Below are 21,643 nucleotides of genomic sequence, written 5' to 3'. Positions count from 1 at the left end.
TGTCTTTGGTGATGGCATTAGTAGTGATAAGATAAAAGGTCATTAGTCTTGACGTTGTAAACTTTTGTTAATGATGATACAAATAAAGTACTTAAACACGTGGGAGTAGACGTGTCTAATTTCAGGAGTTATGTATAAGTTTAAACCATAATCAGATTTCCACACCTTCATAATCTAATATTATTGCAAGTAGGAGATACAAGTGTCATTTCCTTAACGCTTGAAAATTGTTCAACAAATACGACATCCAGACTATTAGCAGACATGGGCGGATAAGTAATTTGATAACAAAAATGCCAAAATAAGTCAAACACAGATTCATCAATCAATCATTTAATAAATAAATAAACTGTGTTCATTTTTTCCCTAAAACGTATGAAAATATTCCTGGTGGCATCAGAGGCGAATGTGGGTAAAACGGGTACGAGGACTGGTGCGACTGGTAACCTGGATGCTGTGGGGCAAAGTACGTGGGTTGAGGGGAGGAGTGTCGGTGGGGGATGTGGTGACTGTAATGTTGGTTTTGATGATGGTGATGATACTGCTGATCTGCTTGAGACTGTTGTTGAGGTGGTGGCGAGTTGTACGTCGGGTTGTTGAGCAAAGGGTACAAATTGTAATAGTTGTTGTTCGGTTGTTGCGTCGGTTCTGGAAGTCGAATTATAATCCGTTCTTCACTAACGGGATTTTTCCTCTTGCGCTTTGGTTTGTTGCGTCGCCTCTTCTTGTGTCTTTTCGACTTAAGGTCATTCCGGAAGCCGGATGACGAGGTTGACGGCGTCGTTTGGGCTGCGACTGTGGTGGATGATAAAGTCGATTGATGAACTGGTTGTTGAGTATAGTAATGCGGTTGCTGAATATTAAGGGGTGTGGCTGGTGGTGGGTAGCTATGGACGGACAACTGTTGTGGATTATGACTCACTTGTGGATGTGTGTTGGTATTATGAAAGTGATAGTTAATGACATGAGAGGGTTTGTTAATCGTTGTGGGTAATGGGATATGTTTGTACTTGGTGTGCGTATGCAGTTGTTGTGATTGTCGAAGGATTGTAGGAGATGAAGAATGCTTGACCAGTGGTGCTAACTTTAACCCATGCTTTGAACCCCATTGTTGCCTGGTGTTAATCCTTGCAGGACCTTTGGACTTGCGTCTCTTTGTTATTTTGGGATTGATTGTGGTTTGAGGTCTGATAAGGTTATGCTCAACGGAGTCATCTTCACTGCCTCCACCACCAACATTGCTATTAACGCTTTCGCCCTGCAGCACATCCGTGCGGAACATTGTAGGAAGGGGGGCATGATGATGATTGATGGCGTCCGTGGGAGGTTGAGACTCCACCTGAAGGTTATTCGTATTCGAGGGTGCAGTGGAGATCTCCAGGGTAAAATCGTCATCCGGATTTCTTAAATTACTGGAATGTGGGATCAGAGTTGCAACCTGTGCATACAAATTTTCGACATGTTCGACATTATTGATCTGATTATTCCAATAAAAATGTTTCCAATGTATATTTTACGTTTTTATCGGCAATTTTCAAGTTAATTTCCAGTCTGTCGCTTGTGGTTGGGAAATAATGAGTATTTGACAAATCCGAATTGTTGCCCAATCCAAAAATTTCCTATGCAATAGGTTAATATTTTAAAATTAAAGTTCCACACCTTCATGCTTAGATTGCTGAACTGAAAATGAGTATTTTTATGTATCCTACCAAGTAATTAAGTTGCTTGTCATCCTGCCCTATTTCCTGTGCAGCAGATTTTTTTGAAGATTCGATAATTTCAATAATTTCTAAATAGGAGAATGGACATCCAGTAAAGACAAAATTGCATTCATTCGGGTCCTCCATCTGTTTCCCTATTTCGATTGCTAACTGAAATTTTTCCGCCGGATTGTCCGCTTCCTCGTTCGAGTGTCCCTTTCGAGCTCTGTTGTTCTTGTTTTTACTGCTCTTGCCTTTGTAATTCCTTCTCTTACTAATTTTATCAGGTCCTCTGCGATGATGGATCGTATCAAGTGCTCCTCCTCCTCCACTGGTTGGGATATCGCCCCCGGTTTGACCGACTGCTCCACTCTTGCCAAACAGCCAACTGAAGCTTCTTTTATCATCATCGCCAATGCTTCTGCCTTTAAAGCCACGAAACTCTTGAAAGAATGGATCGTCTGAGAAAACGTCGGGTTTATTCCCAAGCCCCCAAGATATCGAGGGCAATATGGAGCCAAAGAAGGAAGTCAGCCCCTTGGACACTCTGAAAGGAGAAAAACTAGACCAAGAACCACTATCACTGTAGTGATTTGGTGGAATTTCATCGATCGGGTGGTATGGACGATTCGGAGGTAAAATATCCCACCTGAAAAATAATAATTTGCTCTCTTTAATATGCTCTCTTATTCTTACTTTTATTTGTGTCCCACCAGTTTGGTTCTGGGTCATCTTCGTCGTCTCTCATCCATTTTTCCACCCGTGCTTTCTCCCTCATGTGTTCCAGATCATCTTGAGAAAGTTCCTCTGCGGACGATGCGTTTGATTCTACCGATTCTTCAGAAGAGTCCAAATCATTATCTCGAACCTTGGTCTTCTTTTTCTTCTTCTTTGTTTTCTTTTTTTGGTTACCCGTCACATCATTTTTCCTGTGAGAAAACTCGAATTAATTTACATGACGAATTTTACAAGTAATTGTAGCTTTGTAATCACTAATGTATGTATTACGGGACGACTGTTTGTACAATTTTGAGGTAGTTATTGATCAAGTTGTCATCCATTGTGTTGTGAAAATTCTTTTGTGAATTCATTGATGCAACCCCACACAAAGCTTTTGGGAGGCATGAGAGCGAATCTACCTTTCCAAGACGGTTTAAAATTTCCATCCTTAAGGATTCAGCTTGCAATCCTTCATCAAAATTCAGAGACTGCCCTCCTTTCCTGGTCCTTTGCTTTTTCATTTCGTTGTTCATGTTGTTGGAGGAGGAAGAAGACGAAGATGTTGGATGAAAATATGGTCTTGATTTTCTGACAGTTGGAGAAAATTGTTTTATTCCAAATCGACGTCGTTTTCCAACTCGTCGAGTCTGATTGCTAGTTCCTGACGACGTTTTTTTGGCCACCCCACTGCTATTCAAATACGCACCACCTATATTATTTACTTCCTTCTCGGTGGTACCATTTAAATTCATATTCAGGGAGACAGTGGTTGCGTTTGACGCTGAATGCAAAGTCGGGTTAGTAGAATTCATCAGTCTTGACAATGGATTTGTACCTGTCACACAAATGTAAACATATGAAATAAATTACAGCATTGTGGAATTAAATTACACGCTGTGTTGGACAGCATAACCCAAGTCATAGCTAATTCAATGCTCAAATATTTAAACATATATCAACCAAAATATCCTACGCTTCGGGGATAATGATGTGTCACAGTTGGAAATAAACCCATAACGAGTGAAATGGAGAAATGTTATAACTACCAAAAATGTCCAGACCTACATATATATGTATGTGCATATGTACAATCTGTCACGGATCAGACAGGATTTGCGTGACAAAATTGGCAATCAAGTGCTACAGCGAAGGTTTCAGAACGAATTCCTCACAAGCATTTGTTAATAATGAGAATAGATAATTAAACTAATGAGCAGATTTCATTCGGGACAAGAAATGGGTATGTTTCATATGCATTATCTAATTCGTAGTATTTCGATGTACAACAAATGCTTGACGCACAGTATGTGTACCCCGAATTTGTAATCTGTCAAAGACAACTGACTGAGAAATCCTCTAAGGAGACATATCGTGCACACATATAAAATCAGAGTATTATCCCAATTTGGAAATTTCATGATAAATTAATCCCTTTGGGGTAACGTCAGTATCATTTAATTAGTCTAAAACGTTGGACATACTAATGTTCCTCCCATCCGGGTCTCCTGATCCCATTGACACGATAATGATGAAAACTCCAAATTTTGAAGACCACCATGTCTCATGTTCCAAAAAACTTAATGACTTCACTGTCGATAGTGTTATTATTAATAAAAAACTGACACATGAAAACAGCACATTCGAATTATTTAGCCTCATTTTCAACTTAATAAAGTTATTAAATCAAATCACAAGTATATATAAACCACTGGTTTAACAACGTAAAATTTCATACTGATTTCATACACAGAAATATCTTGCTCTCGTATTATCCAATCTTCGTCAACCCACAACTGACACCCATGCTTATTCATGACAAGGTCTTAAATACAATTTAAGTGCAGTCGACTCAAAATAATTTCTCTGCTTGTAAAAGATTAACGATAAACCAATTGATTGCTTTACGACAAAGGAAGATTTGGAGCAAATGGTCGTATTGTTGTGCTTTTCTTTTTAGAATTTTAAAATAGTGCGAGTGTTTATGTACCGCACCTTTTTCCTTAATTGTTTATAAAATAAAACCCAAAAAATTCATACTCTTCCTCACCACCGTTTTTCATCAACCTGTGTTAAATGCAGGAAGATACGGAAGAATCATACAGATTCAATGTCGCATGCACTCAACAGTGAACCTGTGACATGGTCTCAAATCCCTAATTTTTAACGCACCGTATTTTATATGCATTATTATTGCTTTTTTCTACCTCCTTTGCATTTCGGTGGAAAAAGTGGGGCAATTTTTTTTGCAAATCTTCCCCAATCCTTGTTCGTACTTATTGCATTACAATAACTCTGGGCTCTTCACCTTACTACCATAAGTGACAGTGGAGTATCTGTAGAGTGAGTTGGATGGTGGAAGATGGGTGTATGCAATATAAGAGAATGAATTTAATATCTAGAAGGAAGGAAATTGTCCTCCATTTCATGCGAAAGAGTAGCCAAAAAGACAGACACAGCTCTTTAAGTTCATATGCTACATATTGCTGGTTATGTGAAGCATGAAATGAATTCTTCTGAAAATGAAGTGTTTTCATATCTGATTTTAAAATATGAACTGCATGTTTTTTTCTCAGCTAGAGGCTGAAAAATTTTAGCTGGTGGACTTATTCTTGATTATGCACATTATCATAGCGGAATCGTGCTCGTGATTCTGTTGTTTTTATCGAGTTAGTCAGTTTAATATACACTTTGTATAAACTCCTATTTGGTGACATGGTTGTGCCAGTGATATTAAACTTTCATGATAAATATCGTATTTTAGATCATTTTGATTTTATCATATGCATGAAAATTAAGGTCCTTCTAAATATTTAAGTGAATAAAATGAGTATCAAGTAATTAGAATCTTTCCTGATTTTTAACAAATTACTTAAATAAAATACATTTATTAAGAATCTATTGCACTTTGAGTCCGATAAAATTAAGGGTATATATTAATATTTTCCACTGCTTCCGCCAATTCCCAACCATGACAAAACATTAGAAAATTGGAAGGTGTCAGCAAATCCTTCCGGTTTCGGTGGAGTGACAGGAATCACGTAACGCTCATCTGGAACCTCTCCAGACACTGACGACATTTTCCCAGGTTTCCTTCTCCTCCCAGATTTATATTTCTGTAGAACGGTAGAGAAAGAAATGAAAAATAATACGAACCTCCACAATGATATAAAGCATTAGGATATCAGTATTAGGAAAAAGATTTGTCATTGTATGACAACTCGGAGGTATAGGCAATTGGCCCAGATTCAATATAATTTGTAATACAACATTCCAATCTCCAGATAATTTCCTTCCATTTGAGTAAATGCAGACAAAACATTATCCGCGTGTTCGAGGGACGACAGGAGGATATCTAAGAGTATGGTTGATTTACCATTTGTTGAGACGTGGTCAGCCCGGACTTTGCATTCTTCCTTTTCTTTCCTTTCGTTGTTTTTTTCTGACATGGAATAATAATGGGTTAGTGATACGACTTGAACAAATGTATCATGTGCATGTGGCAAGCAGTGACCAGTAGTCTTACTTGCTTTCCTTGATCTTGGGACTCCTTCACAAGAGCCCGCACATTTTTCCGCAAATCATCGATCATATAGAGTAGTTCCGTGTATTCGTACTGACACGCGTTGAATATTTCATTGCATTGTGACGGCTTTTCAAAGGACTTGCCAATTTCCTGCAATTTCAGGAAATTCCAATTTATTTTTCCTGCAATTTCAGGAAATGCCAATTTTTTACCAATGCAGTCTCCAAAATCTCCCTTGTTTCATCCACCTAGAGGAAATACGTCTTAGAAATCGTTACGTTTGACACGTGTCTTAATAATACATTATGTAACATGTTTACCGAAACTCCGCCAACCTCCCCAGATAAATCCCTCGCAGCACTTGGAAACCAGGGGTCGTTGGTCAGCGATGTTGCACCAAATCCAAATAAATTACTGAAGAATGTGGAGATTCCAGCAATGCCACCACCAAACCCACTGGCAGATGAGCCATCGTCATCTGAAGGCATTGTTGCCTCCTCTTCCTTTCTGAAATATGGTCGTGAGGGTCTTGGTCGTTGCCCACTCCCACCAAAACCAAAACTCCAAGGTCGGTTATTAGGTGCTTGTGGTTTTGGTCTGTTGTTCCATGGTTCGCGAGGAGGGGGGCGGTCACCGCCGCCCCACCAAAATTGCTCCTGCTCCTTCTTGTCCTTCTCCATTGTCTCTTTGAGTAGCTTGTCCATCTCAACTTTCTCCTTCAAATATGCCTTGTGAAAGTCATCGTCATTTTTTGGTTCTTCTGGTTCTTTTTTCTTTTTCTTGACTACAGGTTCGCTCTCAAGATCGTCGGCTTCCTCATCTTCCTCGTCCGAGTCATTTTCATCGTCCTCCTCCGAATCAGACGCGTCGTCGCTGGGAGAAATATCGGATTGAGGACTATCTTGACCCTTTTTTTTCTTCGTCCCTTTGACATTTTTAGTTTTCGACGACGAAGGTGAGACTAAATCCTCCAAAAATTCGGGGTGTCTGAAATATTAAATTTATTCGATATTATCAAAGTAATGAAACATTACAATAAATTATACATTCATGTGATGATTTTGTTTGTACTTTGCAACTGCTTTCATAAGAATTAAATATTCCGAAACAAGGCCATTTTTCTTTCGTCGAGAAATCTGCTCAACTTCAGATGAGACACCACAGAGAGCTGGAAGAGGGGTTAGTATTACATACATGTGAGACCATTGATTTCAAAAATTGTATAAGATTTTGTCTTTTATTGAAATCAAGTCAAATCATCTTGAAAATTTTGGGAAGTATTTAATAATGAAATATTTACTACAAGTAATTAAAGAATTTCGCTAACGAAGTGCACGGTTGATTTCATGATTGAATTGATTTTTTTTTGCATAGAAAAATCCTCTCTCTGAAAATTGTCGCTTCCAGAGCGTTAGTCATCCTCACCTTTTGGAAAACATTTCACCGGGTCCAGATCTCCGTCGCCAGAAGTCGTGGTATACAGCTCTTTCTGTGTGGGTTTTCCTATCTCGGTCTTCTTCAAAAGTTCGTCTATCAGTAAATTTTTCGCCGTTTTCCCATCTACACCACTCTTTGTATTACGGACTGAATGAGCTACAACAGTTAATCATGCATGCAAAAAAAGGTTAATTAATTGCAAAAATTATTCTATCTCATAAACGAAACATTTATACTTATCTGTACAATTATATATGTACGCACATACCAATTGGTAAAAAGTTCCAAATAACTAGCGTCGTACCAAACAATGCAAGTCCATGTGTATGACTGCAACTTGCCGAATATTGCGACAAAATTGCAGAAATTAAAATAATAGCACTTCTGAAAATCAGAGACTTGAGTCTCATGTTTCCAAACTAATTGTGCCCACAGACACTACTCATTTACTTCAATGGCTGACAATGCACGATTAACGGGAAAATCACCACTTTAATCTGATCATCTGATGTTACGTATGCACAAGGGAGAGAAATGCAAATCTTTGATCAAACAAACGGCAGACTTTGAAAGACTGCTAATCCTACGTACATCAATATCGAAAGCAATTCTCAGAAAGTTTTTTTTACATTCTTGTTTACAGAAAATGAAACCAGAATTGACAGAATACATAGTGCTACAAAAAACTCGGCTGTCAATTTACGCTTACCTGACTTTAATAATCATATTATAACGACCTCAAGATCATTATACTCATGATGTTGCCGTCAATCCAATAAAGTTTACGAATAAGCCTTACCATCGTCTGAAGCGTGTTTTGTAAACAAAGGGTTGTAGCAGTTAGTCCTTTCCCAAAAGCCAATAATACCGGTTTTTCACTGCAGTTTTGCTCATCTCCATTCATTGTTTAATAGCAGGAGTGAGACCCCTAAACACATTAAGTGTATACGTTAATCGACTGAAATTTCACTGCTGAATTAAATTTCTATTTGATAGCAGAAAAGTTGGCGACAAACCTGAAATTATGGGTTTTACATGAAAAGGTTGGGGCTCGTGACTCATAAAACTACTCAAGTTGTAAAGTTTAAGTCAATCTTTGATTTAGTTTACTTGCTAGGTACATATTACTGCAAAAACGGTTATTGGCATGAGATTTTATGCCTCTATGTTATTACTCTTTTATTAGAAACTTTCTGAAGCAGGGAATACGAGCGGATTCCATCATTTGTACGTACGCACATTTGAATGGAATCAGCGTCTCATGAGATACATATTGGGGTTAACGCGCAGGACTTGCAGTGTCCTATTTTTTAAACTAATCCTCAAAATTGTTTTCTCTAATCCAAGGTTTGATGATGATTGATGGACATCCAATATGAAATTACTCGTGAACTCTCACACATCTTGCCAATCATACGTAGTTTGTGCCCTAGAACAGAAACCGTTGTTTGCTTTGCGCAAGAACGCTACTTCGACGAAAGAATGTCCATCTTAATTGTTGATATGTCTGGTATATAGTAAATAAGTATATTGGTAGACTGAGATATGCACTAGAGTCATTTGTGCAGCCATGAACTCTGTTCCGTGCTAGCCATAAAATTAATTTAGCCATTTGTTTTTTGCAATTTGGAATTGTCTTTGTCATTAGAGAGAGAAAATTGCATGTAATTAATTAATTTAGTACTGGCTTTATTAGTTAATTAGTGAGGTATACAACTGTTCTAGTAGGGGGAATTTTTGGAGTGGGCCATATCTTGCTGGCTGGAAAATAATAAGCGCTATTTAATACTTACATGATACTACGGGTCCAACCACAAGAGCTCACTGTAAAATACATAATGTTGGCATCTCACAAATACAAATTATTAGCTGATATGAAATGATTATTGTTTAAAGCACTTTGAGTGCACTTGGCTTGGTTGAAGTCGTACAAAATAATTTTGGGGAACAAATAAGTACATCTCTAAATTATGGACAAGTGTGATTAAATATGCTGCATATTAAAACAAGCTCTTTTTAGGTTTGACCACAACTTTTAAAGTAGTAATAATTTATTAGTATATTTAAATATCTATATGTACTTTGAAAACCTGGTGCTTGACCACATTTGAATAATTTCATTTATTGTAGCTACCGCAGTTAATCGAGTAGGCAATTTTCCAGTTTATATTTAGTTGATGGTTTCCAAATTTGCCCAAGAGCTTATAATTTTCTGCTTCCATGCATCATTCATTCACCTCTTCAACCTTTTTCAAGTTTATACAGCTTTAACCCGCTTATTTAGTTATTAAGAGCACTCACACAATGTTCGCTTTCAGAGAGAGAAAGAACATCTTCATTTAATTCTAATAGTGCTCAGCAAAGTGTTGGAGAAAGTACCAAAACGGCGTGAATTGAAGTACGATTTCCTATTGCCAACCTGCACAAGTTCCAAGTTCCAACTTTCGCCAAGTTGGATCCACTTTCTCCCAAGGAGCGTAAACTTTTTCTCCCATCTGACCATTCTCCTGGACACATTTATTCCATTTCGGGAAGGAAATCACTTCTTCCGTCCAATATGTTTCCACTCCAAATTATAATTTGTTTATATCCTCGGGCAGAAGAGTGTTCAAACATGTTGGCGTAATGATACCTTTATTGTAATCAGAATTCATCATTATGCAAACATGAGTTTAGACAAAGTCGCATTATAATTCAAGGCAGGCACCAGTGTACATAACGTTGAAACCGCTTTGCACTTGGGGAGAGTTACATAACAATATAATAATCAATAAAATTAGCACATATTTACACGACTTCTCTTAAATACGACTGAACGAAAACTTCTTTTTGATTACTACGTACCACATCTTCTTGTTGAACTTATTTAGCAAATCTCATTGTTCATCGAATGAGGACAAACATCAGGTTACAATAGATAGGCTGACTCTTAGTAATACGAATTAAATATCTTGAGCAACACAGTATCAACAATGGAATCAATTGTTTGCATGCTACTAAAAAATACGCATTTATTTACTATTGGTAGTATTTGCGATATGAAATCGGCATAAAACCACAATTTCCCGATATCCAGTCACATCTAACGGGAGGAGAAAGTTGGATTTATGATGCACCACAAGGAATTTCCTTCACGCACACTGTTGGTACTTTCCCCGCCGGAGGTGACACCCGATTCGGTCTACAAGGAGATAAACTCCACTTCCACCAGAGTTTTACAACGCCACGCTCCATATCATTTTCATGCATTGAGATCTTTACATTTTACCTGCTTAACGTCCGAAACGAAACTCTGCTTCAATCTTTTCCACAATGGATAGGAAACTGGAAAAATCTTCACGGCAGATGCCAACCCAACCCGGTGGGGTTTAAATGGATTTTCCCTGTAAAAATCTACTTTTGACTCTGAAAAACTCGCCTGGTGCAGAGATACATGTGTCTACACATAAAAGGGTCGAAACTCTTAGTTCTTGTTGCAGCATGCAGTGGCTCGCTTCCTTCCTGAACAGAATCATTTTTCTTGAACGATATGATATCCTTTGCCCCGTCGATTCACTTACACTTTCTTTTTAAGTTCACATGAATCCAAGCGAACTCTCTCGCTCGTCACAGTTACGAAACAGTTCTTCTCCTGAGTGGTTGCATGCTCTGAATTTGATTTTGAAATTAATTCGCCCAGGCTGAATCCCGTTTATGGCGTAAATACGACAACAGTTGGTTCAAGTAAGCATTGTATCTGCACATGTTGTGTAAGGTGATGCGGTGGTCAAATAGGGCAACGTTGAGGATGATTACTACATAACAATAACACCAGAAATGCGGTTTTGGTCACTTTCGGTTAGTCTCAAGTAAAACTTTGCCTACTGGGCATTCGAGTGCAAAGTATATTTGCTTACTTTCCCGAAAGAAAAGTTTCTCACCTCACCAAGACGAAGGAAAACTTCTTCCTAAGTTCGACCTCTAATGCGCCAACCCAATTCAACCGGCTCAATTCGTATTCGATTATTTTTTTATTTTTTATACTTCTGCCTCAATGAACCGTTGCATTCGGTGAATTGGAAAGCTTTTATGAGCAGAGACGTGATTGTCCTCGTCAGTTCATATTTGAATTTGAGCTCACACTTGCACACACACACACGTATTGTATTATTTGGCTCGGAAAGTTTCCAAGAATGGAGTCAGTCAGAGTAGATGAATTACATCATTTTTGCATGACGGAATCGGATCAGCCTGTTCGCTTATTATTTATGGATTTATGCGCGCATGGGATGGATAAAAGGTGGAATAAGTTGAAACTAAGCTAAGATTATTACTTTTCTCAAAGAATGACTTTCTTTGAATTCTCCATCTTTAATGTTGTTCGCACAGAAGGAGGAATAGATGATTGATAAACTGCATACTAATTTTTCGCTTGACGGGTCTAAATCTGCTGTTTATAAGAATTACATAGATTAAATTTGCTCTGCGTTTCAAAATAACAATTTCCTGCCCCAGTTTTCTGTCAATAACGACGAAGTAAGATTATTATCTCGCCAAGTTAAAATTGAATAAAATTGCATTCACCAAAGCTCCATTCATATTTTCTATGCTTACATGTATGAAACCCCACAGTGCAGCTTTTTAGCCCGAGTCAGGTCTTGTCGTTAATAATTGAGGTGAGTGGGTACCACCAATACAACTTTTTTTTCTTTTTCGTCAGATTTTGGTGGTCTAAATCGAGCTTAATTCTTCACTTTGCATATGCAAAATTTCAAGTCGATTGGATAAGTTTTATGGAGCGTAACCGATAGACAGACAGACAACCATGACGAGCACATAAGTCCTGACTCGGGCTAAAAAGGAAGATTAAATAAATTTCAGGGGATAGTGAGCCAAAAATATTTGATTACTCTTTCATAACCCGACCGGATGCTATTTTAACTGGACCGCACCATATGCCTCTTTTCTCCACAAGCATTTTATTCACTTTTGCCAGCAATGTTAAATGTCTCACTCCGCGTGTGGTAGGAACTTAATGTGATCGTAAATTTGTTGTGTCAACCTCTGGAGGAGATTTCATACTTTTTCTTGCCTTACTCAGAAGCCCAGAGTCACAGGAGGAGGTGAAAGTGTGATGGCATACGACACCCCTTTAATTGCATTATGGGCGTTCTTTATGATTCAAGACCTAGGTCGGTGTCACTGACAGGCGTACAGAAGTCGCTGATAGCATGCACGTAGTTAAGCCCTGGGGCTCCCAATATACCGTCTCATACACGGACATGACCTAAATGGGAGGCAAATGCAACAGGAATTTAAGCAAAAGGGAAATGTATGTGCAGAGGACAAATTGAATTTGTGCGAACACCGACACCATCACTACACGCCCAGCCAACCAACCACTTTGTTAAGACGAAATTAAAATTCTCCTCCAGCCGGCTTATTTCTAACGAACATTATGAAGATCTTTTAGACAAACATGCAATTTACTTCCTATTCGTAATTCCACTCGTAAGCCTCTCCTCCTCTGCTTCAGTCCTATTTCTCCAGCAGACTGCTCCGTCTGATTTGGCTGGTGGTCCTGGTCGTTCTCGACTGAAAGTGAAAGTCAACTTGCTCACTTGGCAGTCTGGTAGGATGGACAGAAAGGTACACCTCGTTTATATTCTTGGTCCGTGTGGGATTGGAAAGCGCGTGTGGTTGCGGTATTAATATTGAGATGATCAATGTTGATTTGAATGTGCATGGACAAGCCAATGGATCAAGCCATTTCGCATTCTAGTCATTGATAAGCAAATCCAAAATCGAATCAGGCTCTATTGAACCTAAAATACACCCCACAATCAGTGACCTCCTTATTACATTCTTGTCGATTGCCTGATATAATAAGTATTATTAATCTCCACGATCGCCTTTCCAAACAGCTCTCAGGATTTTCCATTGTAAATAAGATAACAATTCATCGCTAAGCTGAAAATATGAGGACTCGAGAATAGTGATAAAAGCCAAAAAAATACGGCTGGAGGGGTATCAAAACAATTTTAAGAGTCCTCTTATTTATTCGAGAGCTGAAAAAGTTAAGCAGAAACGGACGAATTAATGCGTTCCATTCATCACGGCTTCCTCAAAGGGAAGAAAACGGGAAAAAGCTCCTGTTCAGACCGATTCTCTCCTCAATTTAAGAAAGCAAACAGTGAAAGTAGTGAGTGAGACACGACCGCAACAAAAGCTCACGTTGCATTGTGGCAATATTTTACAATCGCCTGATCCTGAACTCTTTTGTTTCGTGCTCCAGAATTCCAGATCTTTGCTCGGCCTCCTCTCCATCTTGCAAGACTTTACGACTTCCCCCTTGCCCTCCTTCCGCGTGCCGTACTTTATCAGGAAAATGATGAAAAATACACAACAGAAACAGCTTCCATAAAAAAGAACAGCATGAACACGTAATATTGCATCATTGTTTTATGACTTCATGCAGCGAACACTAGGTACAATTGAATATTTATCAATCGCAAGCAGATGGACGAAAGTAATGGAGAAATTATATAATTTTTAATTTTATTTCAACTAGAATATTTTGTAAACGAAGATGGACATTAATGATTCCATTAGTCGCAAAACCTTCATTTTGATATATCTTTATCCTAAACGTCAAGAATAACTGTAAATATATGTAGTTAAATTATATATCTGCCTCACTTTAAATAAATACGTATGTAATACTTACATTAAGAAGCGTTCTATAACATTAACTATGACTAATTACAACTTTTAGCGAATATTAAGATAAACATGAAATGATAAAGTTGGCATTACTTATAAAGCTCCAATTAAACGCTACACTTCCATTGTTAAATACCCACCCTTAGTTTTCCAAATTTCACATTTTATCATCCAGTCCTTATTTGAACGAACGCGAGCAAAGCTAATCATGGACAGAATCATTTCAGCATACAATTTTTAGTTTATAATATTTCTCCAAAGTCTAAAAGTCGTTTAGGTCTGTAAAAAACTACAAACGTCATTTGTTTAGTTGAATTTTTTTCGCGATGCATTTCGAGTGTGTAAATACAGAGTTGTACACTTTGCTTAATTTTCTTTATCTCAGGCGGGATATAAATTGCATATCTTAAGTACCTTCATATGCTAAACTTGGAGAGATTGCTGTGTAAACAATTTTATCGTGTATTCATTTCAGTGCATATCCTTGACTTTCATTTCACGTAGAGAGAAAACCATTTATTTACTCAAATTCTGGAACAAGTAAATATACCTCTTGAAATCTGATATTAATAATTACCTCCTAATTTTGCAAACTTTTGTCGTACAAATATGTACATTTTACATGATTTAAAATTTGTAACTTATGCACAGCAAATTTGTAACTTATTACTGGACACTTGTTCCATGCTAGATATATATGTATTTACGTTGTACAATTGTATATCTAGAGCACCATGTAATACGTTGTAAATATATTCTCATATCTTTCATACAAAATTTGTAGCACCATTTCGCAACATTAGAATTTTATGTGACGATGACGATTGTGAGACTATAACATTTTTACGATATATCTACAGTTCTGCTTTAAAAGTGTGCTGGTGAGCTGCTCGCCATTCACAAGATTTTTTTCTTTCCTCGATTTTATGTCCTTGCCAATTCTTATCAAGATTACACTCAGATTCAGATTACATTTAGATTCAGATTACAACCTGGTTCCTGCTCTTTAGAGTTACACCTTTTTTTCTGCCGCTACTAATCTCTTAAATGATGATGAAATTGGATTTATCTTCCGAGAAGGAAGGAGCATACTCAATCGTGACCCTGGTGAGACTGCGACTGCTGTGCTAATCCAGAAATACCCACCCGCCGCCGCAACACCACTTCATCCACTCTCCCAGTGAAAGTACTCCTAAGCTCATCCAGTCACCCATGTTTTCGAGCGAGAATAATTTTAGCAAATGTGACACAAGGCTGCGCACAGTGCCGCCGACTCCGGCTGCTGTTGAGGATGGGAACACGTTGACGAATAAATTGATGATGAGGTTGGACGGTTGTTGTAGGAGTGACAACTTTATTGAGGAACAAGCTCCACTTGCCAGGCTGCAATTGGCACTTTTCACATGAAAACATTCGGACGAGTTCTTGTTCTTCATATTCGACGTCACCAACGTTTCAGCCATTTTCTGAAGGAATCGTTCCGCGTCCCGATTGCAATGCAATCTCGCCAGCTCAGTCACGCACTGAAGGAATCTCAGACGAACGCTACATATGGATAAGAAGGCATATCAACTCGGTTCAATTGAAGCAATAACAATAATAATAACAGTAATAATAATAATAAGTATGTCACTATGTTATGCCATCTCTCTGGTTATTAATGTCATAATTTTCGCATGTGCCAAATACGGTAGTGTCAGTGCCGTGCAAGATTGGGACAGGAATTTCTGCCTTGACTGGTACAAATGGCTTCAAATGCTTTCATCGGTATGTATCATCGCCCCCCATTCATTTCATGGTTTTATTATAGCACACTGCTCCGCCTCATCATTGGATTCGAATTCCTATCGTTTCATTTGTTGTCACCACCAATAATTTATCGGCATTTCTTCCTCCGAACCAAATGGCACTGTCTATCTCTCTGCCCACTAATAATGGTATCAGGAAAGGAGGAGGATGCCATTAACATAGCTGTTGAGACGCGAAACGGTCTACCAGATTTAGTGATTCCGTTTTACTAAGAAAAAGTTGTGTGGGTATGAAACAACGAGATAAAGAATAAAAGAAGATCTTGACTTTATTGATACGAACTGGCTGTATCACATTATTGCATTTTTCATGAACGTAAAGAGAATTGAAACAAGGAGCGTATGTGTACATATGTACCTACGGTACGAGTGTCGCCTCAATTACACGTCTCGAATTCGTACAAAATTTGGCTGGCATAATATTTTCGAGTGCTTTATAGAATCTTAATTAAATAACAACTAACCAGCAGATAGAGAGAGGCTCCTTTTGATCCACCTTTTTCAGAGACGCGATAAAGTGGGCCGCACAGTTATCCCACTTTCCGCTAATCTTTCTGTAACACACTGCGTGAGACAGGAATTCGGCCCTAAATTTCTTTAAAGGGAAGTAACAAATAATGCATTTATTACTTAATCTCCATTATCTTTATTACCAATTTACTCACACATGCATATTCCTGAAAAAGTTACGTAAATTGCAGAATTAAAAAATACCTCGTCCTTGCAGAGGAAGGAGAAAGTCTCATGCGCCCCACGAACCGTCGACTTTACCTGCGTATGTAATGTAGTGGAGGGAGATGATTAGGATGGGAAATACATACTAAATAGTATTACACATGTCTTAATAAGTACTTTACCTGCTGACGCTGCTTCAGGTTTAAACACTGCTTTGAATAGTTGTCTACACAGTCCATCCCGATTTGAAAAGATCTGTATGCAAACGAAAAGTATTTAATTAAGTAATGCTCATCATCACCCACCTTGCGCTTAACGCTTTAGTATTTACAAATGGTTAAAGAATGACCACTTCATCCGATAATTAAAAAGCGAACAGCGGGGAGGGAAGCAAAAAGTCGAAATAAGCAAGTTTGATAGAGTGCAATGGAGTGTTAAGCTCTCCTTTGCTCTCTTGGTACATTCATCTCAAGCATTCAGACTGGGCGTAATTTTGGGGAAAGCATCCCTTTGGGGTTCTTACTCGCGGAGCCAGAACTTTCATCACTGTCTTATCTGCGCTTCTCTTCCTCGGGAGTAAGTTGTGCCATGGAATAACTAAGTGTCCGTCTCTTCCCACCAGACACACAAACCACATTCAGTCAACATCGTTTCGCAATCATAATCAACTCTCCATTATGAAACATTGAGAAATAAAGAGCATTTCAAGCAATCTTCTCATCTCATCTCAGAATTGCTTCGTATGCCCAAGTTGACCGTAAATTTTTTAACATGAGATGAGTGATGAATAGTGCATTTCGAGCCATCTCACACTCAAGCCTCGTGCTGGAAGACAAAACTTTACAGTCTGGTCTACTTTATGCTGGTTTAAGAGAGAGAGAGAGAAAACAGGGGAGGGAGATCAGGAGTTTTCGTCTTTGAAGTCAAAATTAAAATAATAATCGGTACGTATGTAGGCAACGTGGCAGGGAATAAGGAATCGTTGCATACGTACATATCTGAATTATGCAGGTTTCCTGGTCTTCATCACATCTATATTCTATCCTTATGCCCAAAAATTCTCAGAAGAAAGTCAACCCCTGTGCCCATCAATTTTGGAATCGAGTTTAATGGTTTTTGATAGCATTAAGACCTGTATAGGAATTTGTGGTCTCGTGAGTCCCATTAAAATTAGAAGTATGCAATATGAGCAACTTTCTCCGTTGTATTACTTTCACCCGGTCCCTCGGTGGTTGGTGTACTGATGTGCGTACCTACACACGTATTCTCAGCTACAAACAAGCTTGGAATACGTATATGTATGTTCGAGGTGGGAACAAAGGAGGTTTTCCGTGGTAGAGTTTAAAGCTTTGATAATTAGCATAATTCAGTGTAAATGAAATTCTGACAATAAACTTTGATGCCCAACTCGAGATGCGAGTAGTGAGCCAGCTTATTCACAAAGTGTGAGATTGAGTGTAATTAAACTACTTCTGCACTTTGATGTTATACACGATTTCCATTCAATGATGTCTACCAAAGTTGGGCGATGAGTAAACAACTTTTCGCGTTGGGGTTGTTTTCATGTGGTTTACGAATGCCTTTTGCTTTTGGTAAGCACATTTAAAGACAGAAGCATTGTTCCGCAGATGAGAGAACAAAAAGTGGGTGAATTTGTTTACGAGCTTTTTATAACACCTATATTTACATACATACTTCTAAGCTAAGGTCGTTGCATTTTAGTATTTTGCAACCATTGTATAATAGTTTAAGCTTGTCGAAAAAACAAAGAAAGTCAAGTCTTTTTACTCTTTAAGTGCCTACAATAAATTCATAATCCTTCACTTCCAGCCGATGTATATTCTTACCCACTCCTCGTACTTATTTGGTTATAGCTCAGCTCATGAAATGGATTGCTTGTCGGATGGGAGATAAAAGGAAGTTTTAGGCAGAATTTGGTATTGGAATTTTGGAATGGAAACATCAAAGGTGGCGGAAGATATGCAGTTGCTTCAGACGCAGAGCGAATCATAAAATCTCAAAGTCTTCTTTTTTTACTCGTTCTGACTAGTTCAATTCAGAGATTGAATAATTCAATTGTCTATTTTTCAATCTTGTTGAGTGGCTGAGGAAGTGAAAACACAGAATCAAGGTTAGCAGAGATAATAAAGAAGTTCAAAATACAATAAAAGCCAAGTTTATATGTGGTTTGGTAGTACTGAAATTGATGGACAACAAATTTCAATAGCGTAAAAGTAGGCTCTAAAACTTTAAGCGTAAAGTATTTATAGAAACTGGAGACAAACACATTGCTACTTTGCAAATTGAGGAGTATTATTAAATCCACTATTAATTTATACTGCGTCCATGTACCAATAAAAGTTTGTGTTTTATGAATCTATTAACTTTTCAACTTTGATGGATTCATGCAATGCGAAAATTTACAAGGAAAATTTGCACACACGAATTAAATTGGTTGGGAGGCACACTCATGCGAACTTTGTGTTTGATCTCGCATGTTATTTCTTCCTACAACAACAGACGAGGAGGGTTGGTTGGCTAGTTTGCACAAAGTAAAAGTGGCCTAATTAAGTAGTCCCATTATCCCGAGCGTCAAAGGTAATATGCGCCCAATTAGTCAGAACCATAATGGCACCAAACCATAAAAACATAAAACGCCTTTTTCCCGGCATGCCCACAAGTGAAGTAATGTTTTGTCCAAAGTCAACGTCCCGTACATGTTTCTTTGAAAAATCCTTTGTACATTGCAATTTGTTACAGCCTACATACGCCACTCCCACACATAACGAGGTTTGTATGCCCATACAAACCACAAACAAATTAAATAACATTTCTCTGACCCAATGGTCAACTTCTCATGCCTCACAACCATCCCGTCACACAACTGTAAAGGCCAAACTTTCACTTACGTGCAAGCAATTTCGACCTCTTTGGATGTTGTAGGAATGTTGGGTTCCTTCATGGATGGAAGTTTTGACCAGCACTCGTCCAAACTGCTCGGGCTGCATGGTTTCCCGTTGAACGTCCCGTTCAAGGTCCCGTACACCGGAGTCGTCGTTTTGCTGCTCACATCCTCACCCCGAACTCTCACCGCCGTTTGATGGAGGATGATAATCAACAGAATAAGCTCCATCGGCCTCCCAATAACGTCACACCCACCACACTTTCTGCGCCACATGTTCATGAATTGCGTTCTTAGAGAATATGTAAATACGTGTATACCGTTTTAATTTAAACACCCTTATTCTTGGATTTTGGAGAGGTTTTGTTAGTAAAATCCTAGCCGGTGGTCGAAAAGTGAGCGTCTCAGCCACTAGAACACCAGGTACGGTTTGAAACAAAGAAAGTTAATCAGCGATTGAGATGGAGGTAGAGATTGAATTTGATTGTGGGTTGTAATTGGGTATGAGCAAGACTGGTTGGAGTGTTGGAGAGAAAGTGAGACTGGGGAAGACGAGGTCCCAGAGTTTTGTATCCAACTACACGAGCTCTCTGCTGCTGGTTTTGGGAGAGGGGAGTGAAAGTGGTGCACACTTCACACCCTGACCAACTACGACTTTCTGCATGCACTCCTTTCTTGCTGCCTCATTGTTGCGGATGAGCCAAGCCCTTTGCAAGGCCAAAGTCTCAATTTCTCACACATGAACATTCTCACGTCTCTAAAATGTGCAAATCGCAATCAGGACGGATGAATTGTATGGACGATGAGATTTCTCAATCTTCATACGCATGTAGCTACATACATATTCTCTCGTGCCATCATCATCATAATCTCTAATTCTGCTCTGTGAATGTCTTTGTTAGTGGATTCCTACGGTGGAGACTAGACTAGACATTCATAATCAGGGGATGAAGCCCAGAAATTGTGAGACGTAACTCTCCAATTGTCTCTATTGTTTTTCCATCAAAGCCTTGTTTCACTGTATTTTAAGCTAGTTCAAAGTGGGATGGTGGATGTTTGGCTTTTGATTGTGATTTAGCTTTCACTTTACATAAAAAGTTGTAACTTTGAGGAAAAGTTTCTGCAAATTTCCTTCCTCTGTTTCTCGCCCTACCGTTGACATCGAGGGAGTCAAGTATTTGTAGGCTATGTCTGAAAATCTGCTAAACTAAACGAGGCAGAGAGAACGTGTGCAAGTGAAAGGCGTATAACAATTTCGGCTCCTCCGTCATCCTCCACCGGGAAATGAGAGACTTCCTGTGTTCTCATGAATTCTACAGGAACGTTATTTTCTACCAGACGAGTGCAATTTATTTCCCCGCATCCATTTTTGACAGCATCGTCTCATTTCACACTCTTGTTCCGCAAAAGTAGAATTTATCTCAACTTACATAAACCGAAATACAGAAATCTGCAGTAGGTGTCGAAATTTTTCTATGATCTATGCATGTGCGTGTGCATGTAGTACGGCATTTCAATTAAATATTAAATTTCCTTCCATCCAATTTATCTCAAAACCAAGTGTAGCATATGGAGTCAGTGAATTAAACATATTGGGGCTATTGCTAAATCAAAATATGTCACATGTACTGGACAGTTTTACAATTAATATAACCATTATTCTTTGTAACAAAACTGAACCCCCTTCACTCATCCAAATGAAATCAAGAAACAATGAAGAAAACAGTGTTTATAAATCTGAATTTCAAATTTCCCTGATCCAAGTAATCGATTTGTCATTGTGTTTTTCGTATAAATTAATCAAATATAATATTGGACTCTGAAATTAGAAATGACATCCACCTCTAAGGAAGTAATTCGATAAGGAATACTAATTCGATTGGAGGTCTACCTACTTATGTTATATACGTAGTTGGCTGTGCGGTTATAGAGTCTGGTGTTTTGCCAATGAAGTGATCCCATTCAGTCATTGTGTGATACACAATACAATGCACAAACAAAGGAACTAACCCAACTCTGATGGAATCAGTTTGTGTAACACTCCACGTCGCTGAACCACACAGATATTTACTTTCTCCGTGTGGCATGTTTCACGAGATTTCGTCTTAATCTCAAATTATGTTCCAAATTCTGTTGACTATTTTTGCATAATTGGAAAGGTTACTACTGCACACAG

General features: G+C 38.4%; 3 protein-coding genes across 3 annotated transcripts; all 3 read right to left on the bottom strand.

Moving 5' to 3' along the window:
* Positions 1 to 317: 317 nt before the first annotated feature.
* Positions 318 to 2,826, bottom strand: LOC118434896 (LIM domain-containing protein A-like). Its single transcript, XM_035849462.1, has 5 exons — positions 2,709 to 2,826; positions 2,414 to 2,629; positions 1,710 to 2,349; positions 1,518 to 1,619; positions 318 to 1,438 (listed from the first exon to the last, which is right to left on the bottom strand). Exons 1-5 carry the CDS (start codon positions 2,789 to 2,791, stop codon positions 356 to 358), a joined length of 2,124 nt encoding a protein of 707 aa, XP_035705355.1. The 5' UTR covers positions 2,792 to 2,826; the 3' UTR covers positions 318 to 355.
* A 2,440-nt stretch (positions 2,827 to 5,266) lies between these two features.
* Positions 5,267 to 7,960, bottom strand: LOC110846389. Its single transcript, XM_022093119.2, has 8 exons — positions 7,649 to 7,960; positions 7,369 to 7,536; positions 7,015 to 7,111; positions 6,264 to 6,930; positions 6,156 to 6,191; positions 5,944 to 6,093; positions 5,794 to 5,859; positions 5,267 to 5,533 (listed from the first exon to the last, which is right to left on the bottom strand). The coding sequence occupies exons 1-8, from the start codon at positions 7,788 to 7,790 to the stop codon at positions 5,354 to 5,356; spliced, it is 1,506 nt and encodes a 501-aa protein (XP_021948811.1). The 5' UTR covers positions 7,791 to 7,960; the 3' UTR covers positions 5,267 to 5,353.
* Positions 7,961 to 14,461: 6,501 nt separating this feature from the next.
* Positions 14,462 to 20,079, bottom strand: LOC118435070. The gene is made up of 5 exons (XM_035850205.1): positions 19,475 to 20,079; positions 16,748 to 16,820; positions 16,605 to 16,661; positions 16,355 to 16,485; positions 14,462 to 15,627 (listed from the first exon to the last, which is right to left on the bottom strand). The coding sequence occupies exons 1-5, from the start codon at positions 19,747 to 19,749 to the stop codon at positions 15,210 to 15,212; spliced, it is 954 nt and encodes a 317-aa protein (XP_035706098.1). The 5' UTR covers positions 19,750 to 20,079; the 3' UTR covers positions 14,462 to 15,209.
* Between the last annotated feature and the right edge of the window lie 1,564 nt (positions 20,080 to 21,643).

This window comes from Folsomia candida, unplaced genomic scaffold, assembly GCF_002217175.1.
Source record: "Folsomia candida strain VU population unplaced genomic scaffold, ASM221717v1 Fcan01_Sc003, whole genome shotgun sequence".
NCBI classification, from domain to species: Eukaryota; Metazoa; Arthropoda; class Collembola; order Entomobryomorpha; family Isotomidae; genus Folsomia; species Folsomia candida.
The sequence above is the reverse complement of the archived record's forward strand: the minus strand, read 5'-3'. Positions and strand labels throughout refer to the sequence as shown.

What these genes read in the sequence shown, in the direction of transcription:
- LOC118435070 (XM_035850205.1), bottom strand. Translation starts at nt 19,749, where the DNA reads ATGAACATGTGGCGCAGAAAGTGTGGTGGGTGTGACGTTATTGGGAGG. An exon ending in GAGGTCGAAATTGCTTGCAC is followed by an intron (nt 16,821 to 19,474) that starts GTAAGTGAAAGT and finishes GTTTGCATACAG; the next exon opens with ATCTTTTCAAATCGGGATGG. An exon ending in GAGCCTCTCTCTATCTGCTG is followed by an intron (nt 15,628 to 16,354) that starts GTTAGTTGTTAT and finishes ATCCATATGTAG; the next exon opens with CGTTCGTCTGAGATTCCTTC.
- LOC110846389 (XM_022093119.2), bottom strand. Translation starts at nt 7,790, where the DNA reads ATGAGACTCAAGTCTCTGATTTTCAGAAGTGCTATTATTTTAATTTCT. An exon ending in GGGAGGTTGGCGGAGTTTCG is followed by an intron (nt 6,192 to 6,263) that starts GTAAACATGTTA and finishes TATTTCCTCTAG; the next exon opens with GTGGATGAAACAAGGGAGAT. An exon ending in CCCAAGATCAAGGAAAGCAA is followed by an intron (nt 5,860 to 5,943) that starts GTAAGACTACTG and finishes ATTCCATGTCAG; the next exon opens with AAAAAAACAACGAAAGGAAA.
- LOC118434896 (XM_035849462.1), bottom strand. Translation starts at nt 2,791, where the DNA reads ATGAATTCACAAAAGAATTTTCACAACACAATGGATGACAACTTGATC. An exon ending in ATTGTACAAACAGTCGTCCC is followed by an intron (nt 2,630 to 2,708) that starts GTAATACATACA and finishes GTTTTCTCACAG; the next exon opens with GAAAAATGATGTGACGGGTA. An exon ending in TGAAAATTGCCGATAAAAAC is followed by an intron (nt 1,439 to 1,517) that starts GTAAAATATACA and finishes TTGTATGCACAG; the next exon opens with GTTGCAACTCTGATCCCACA.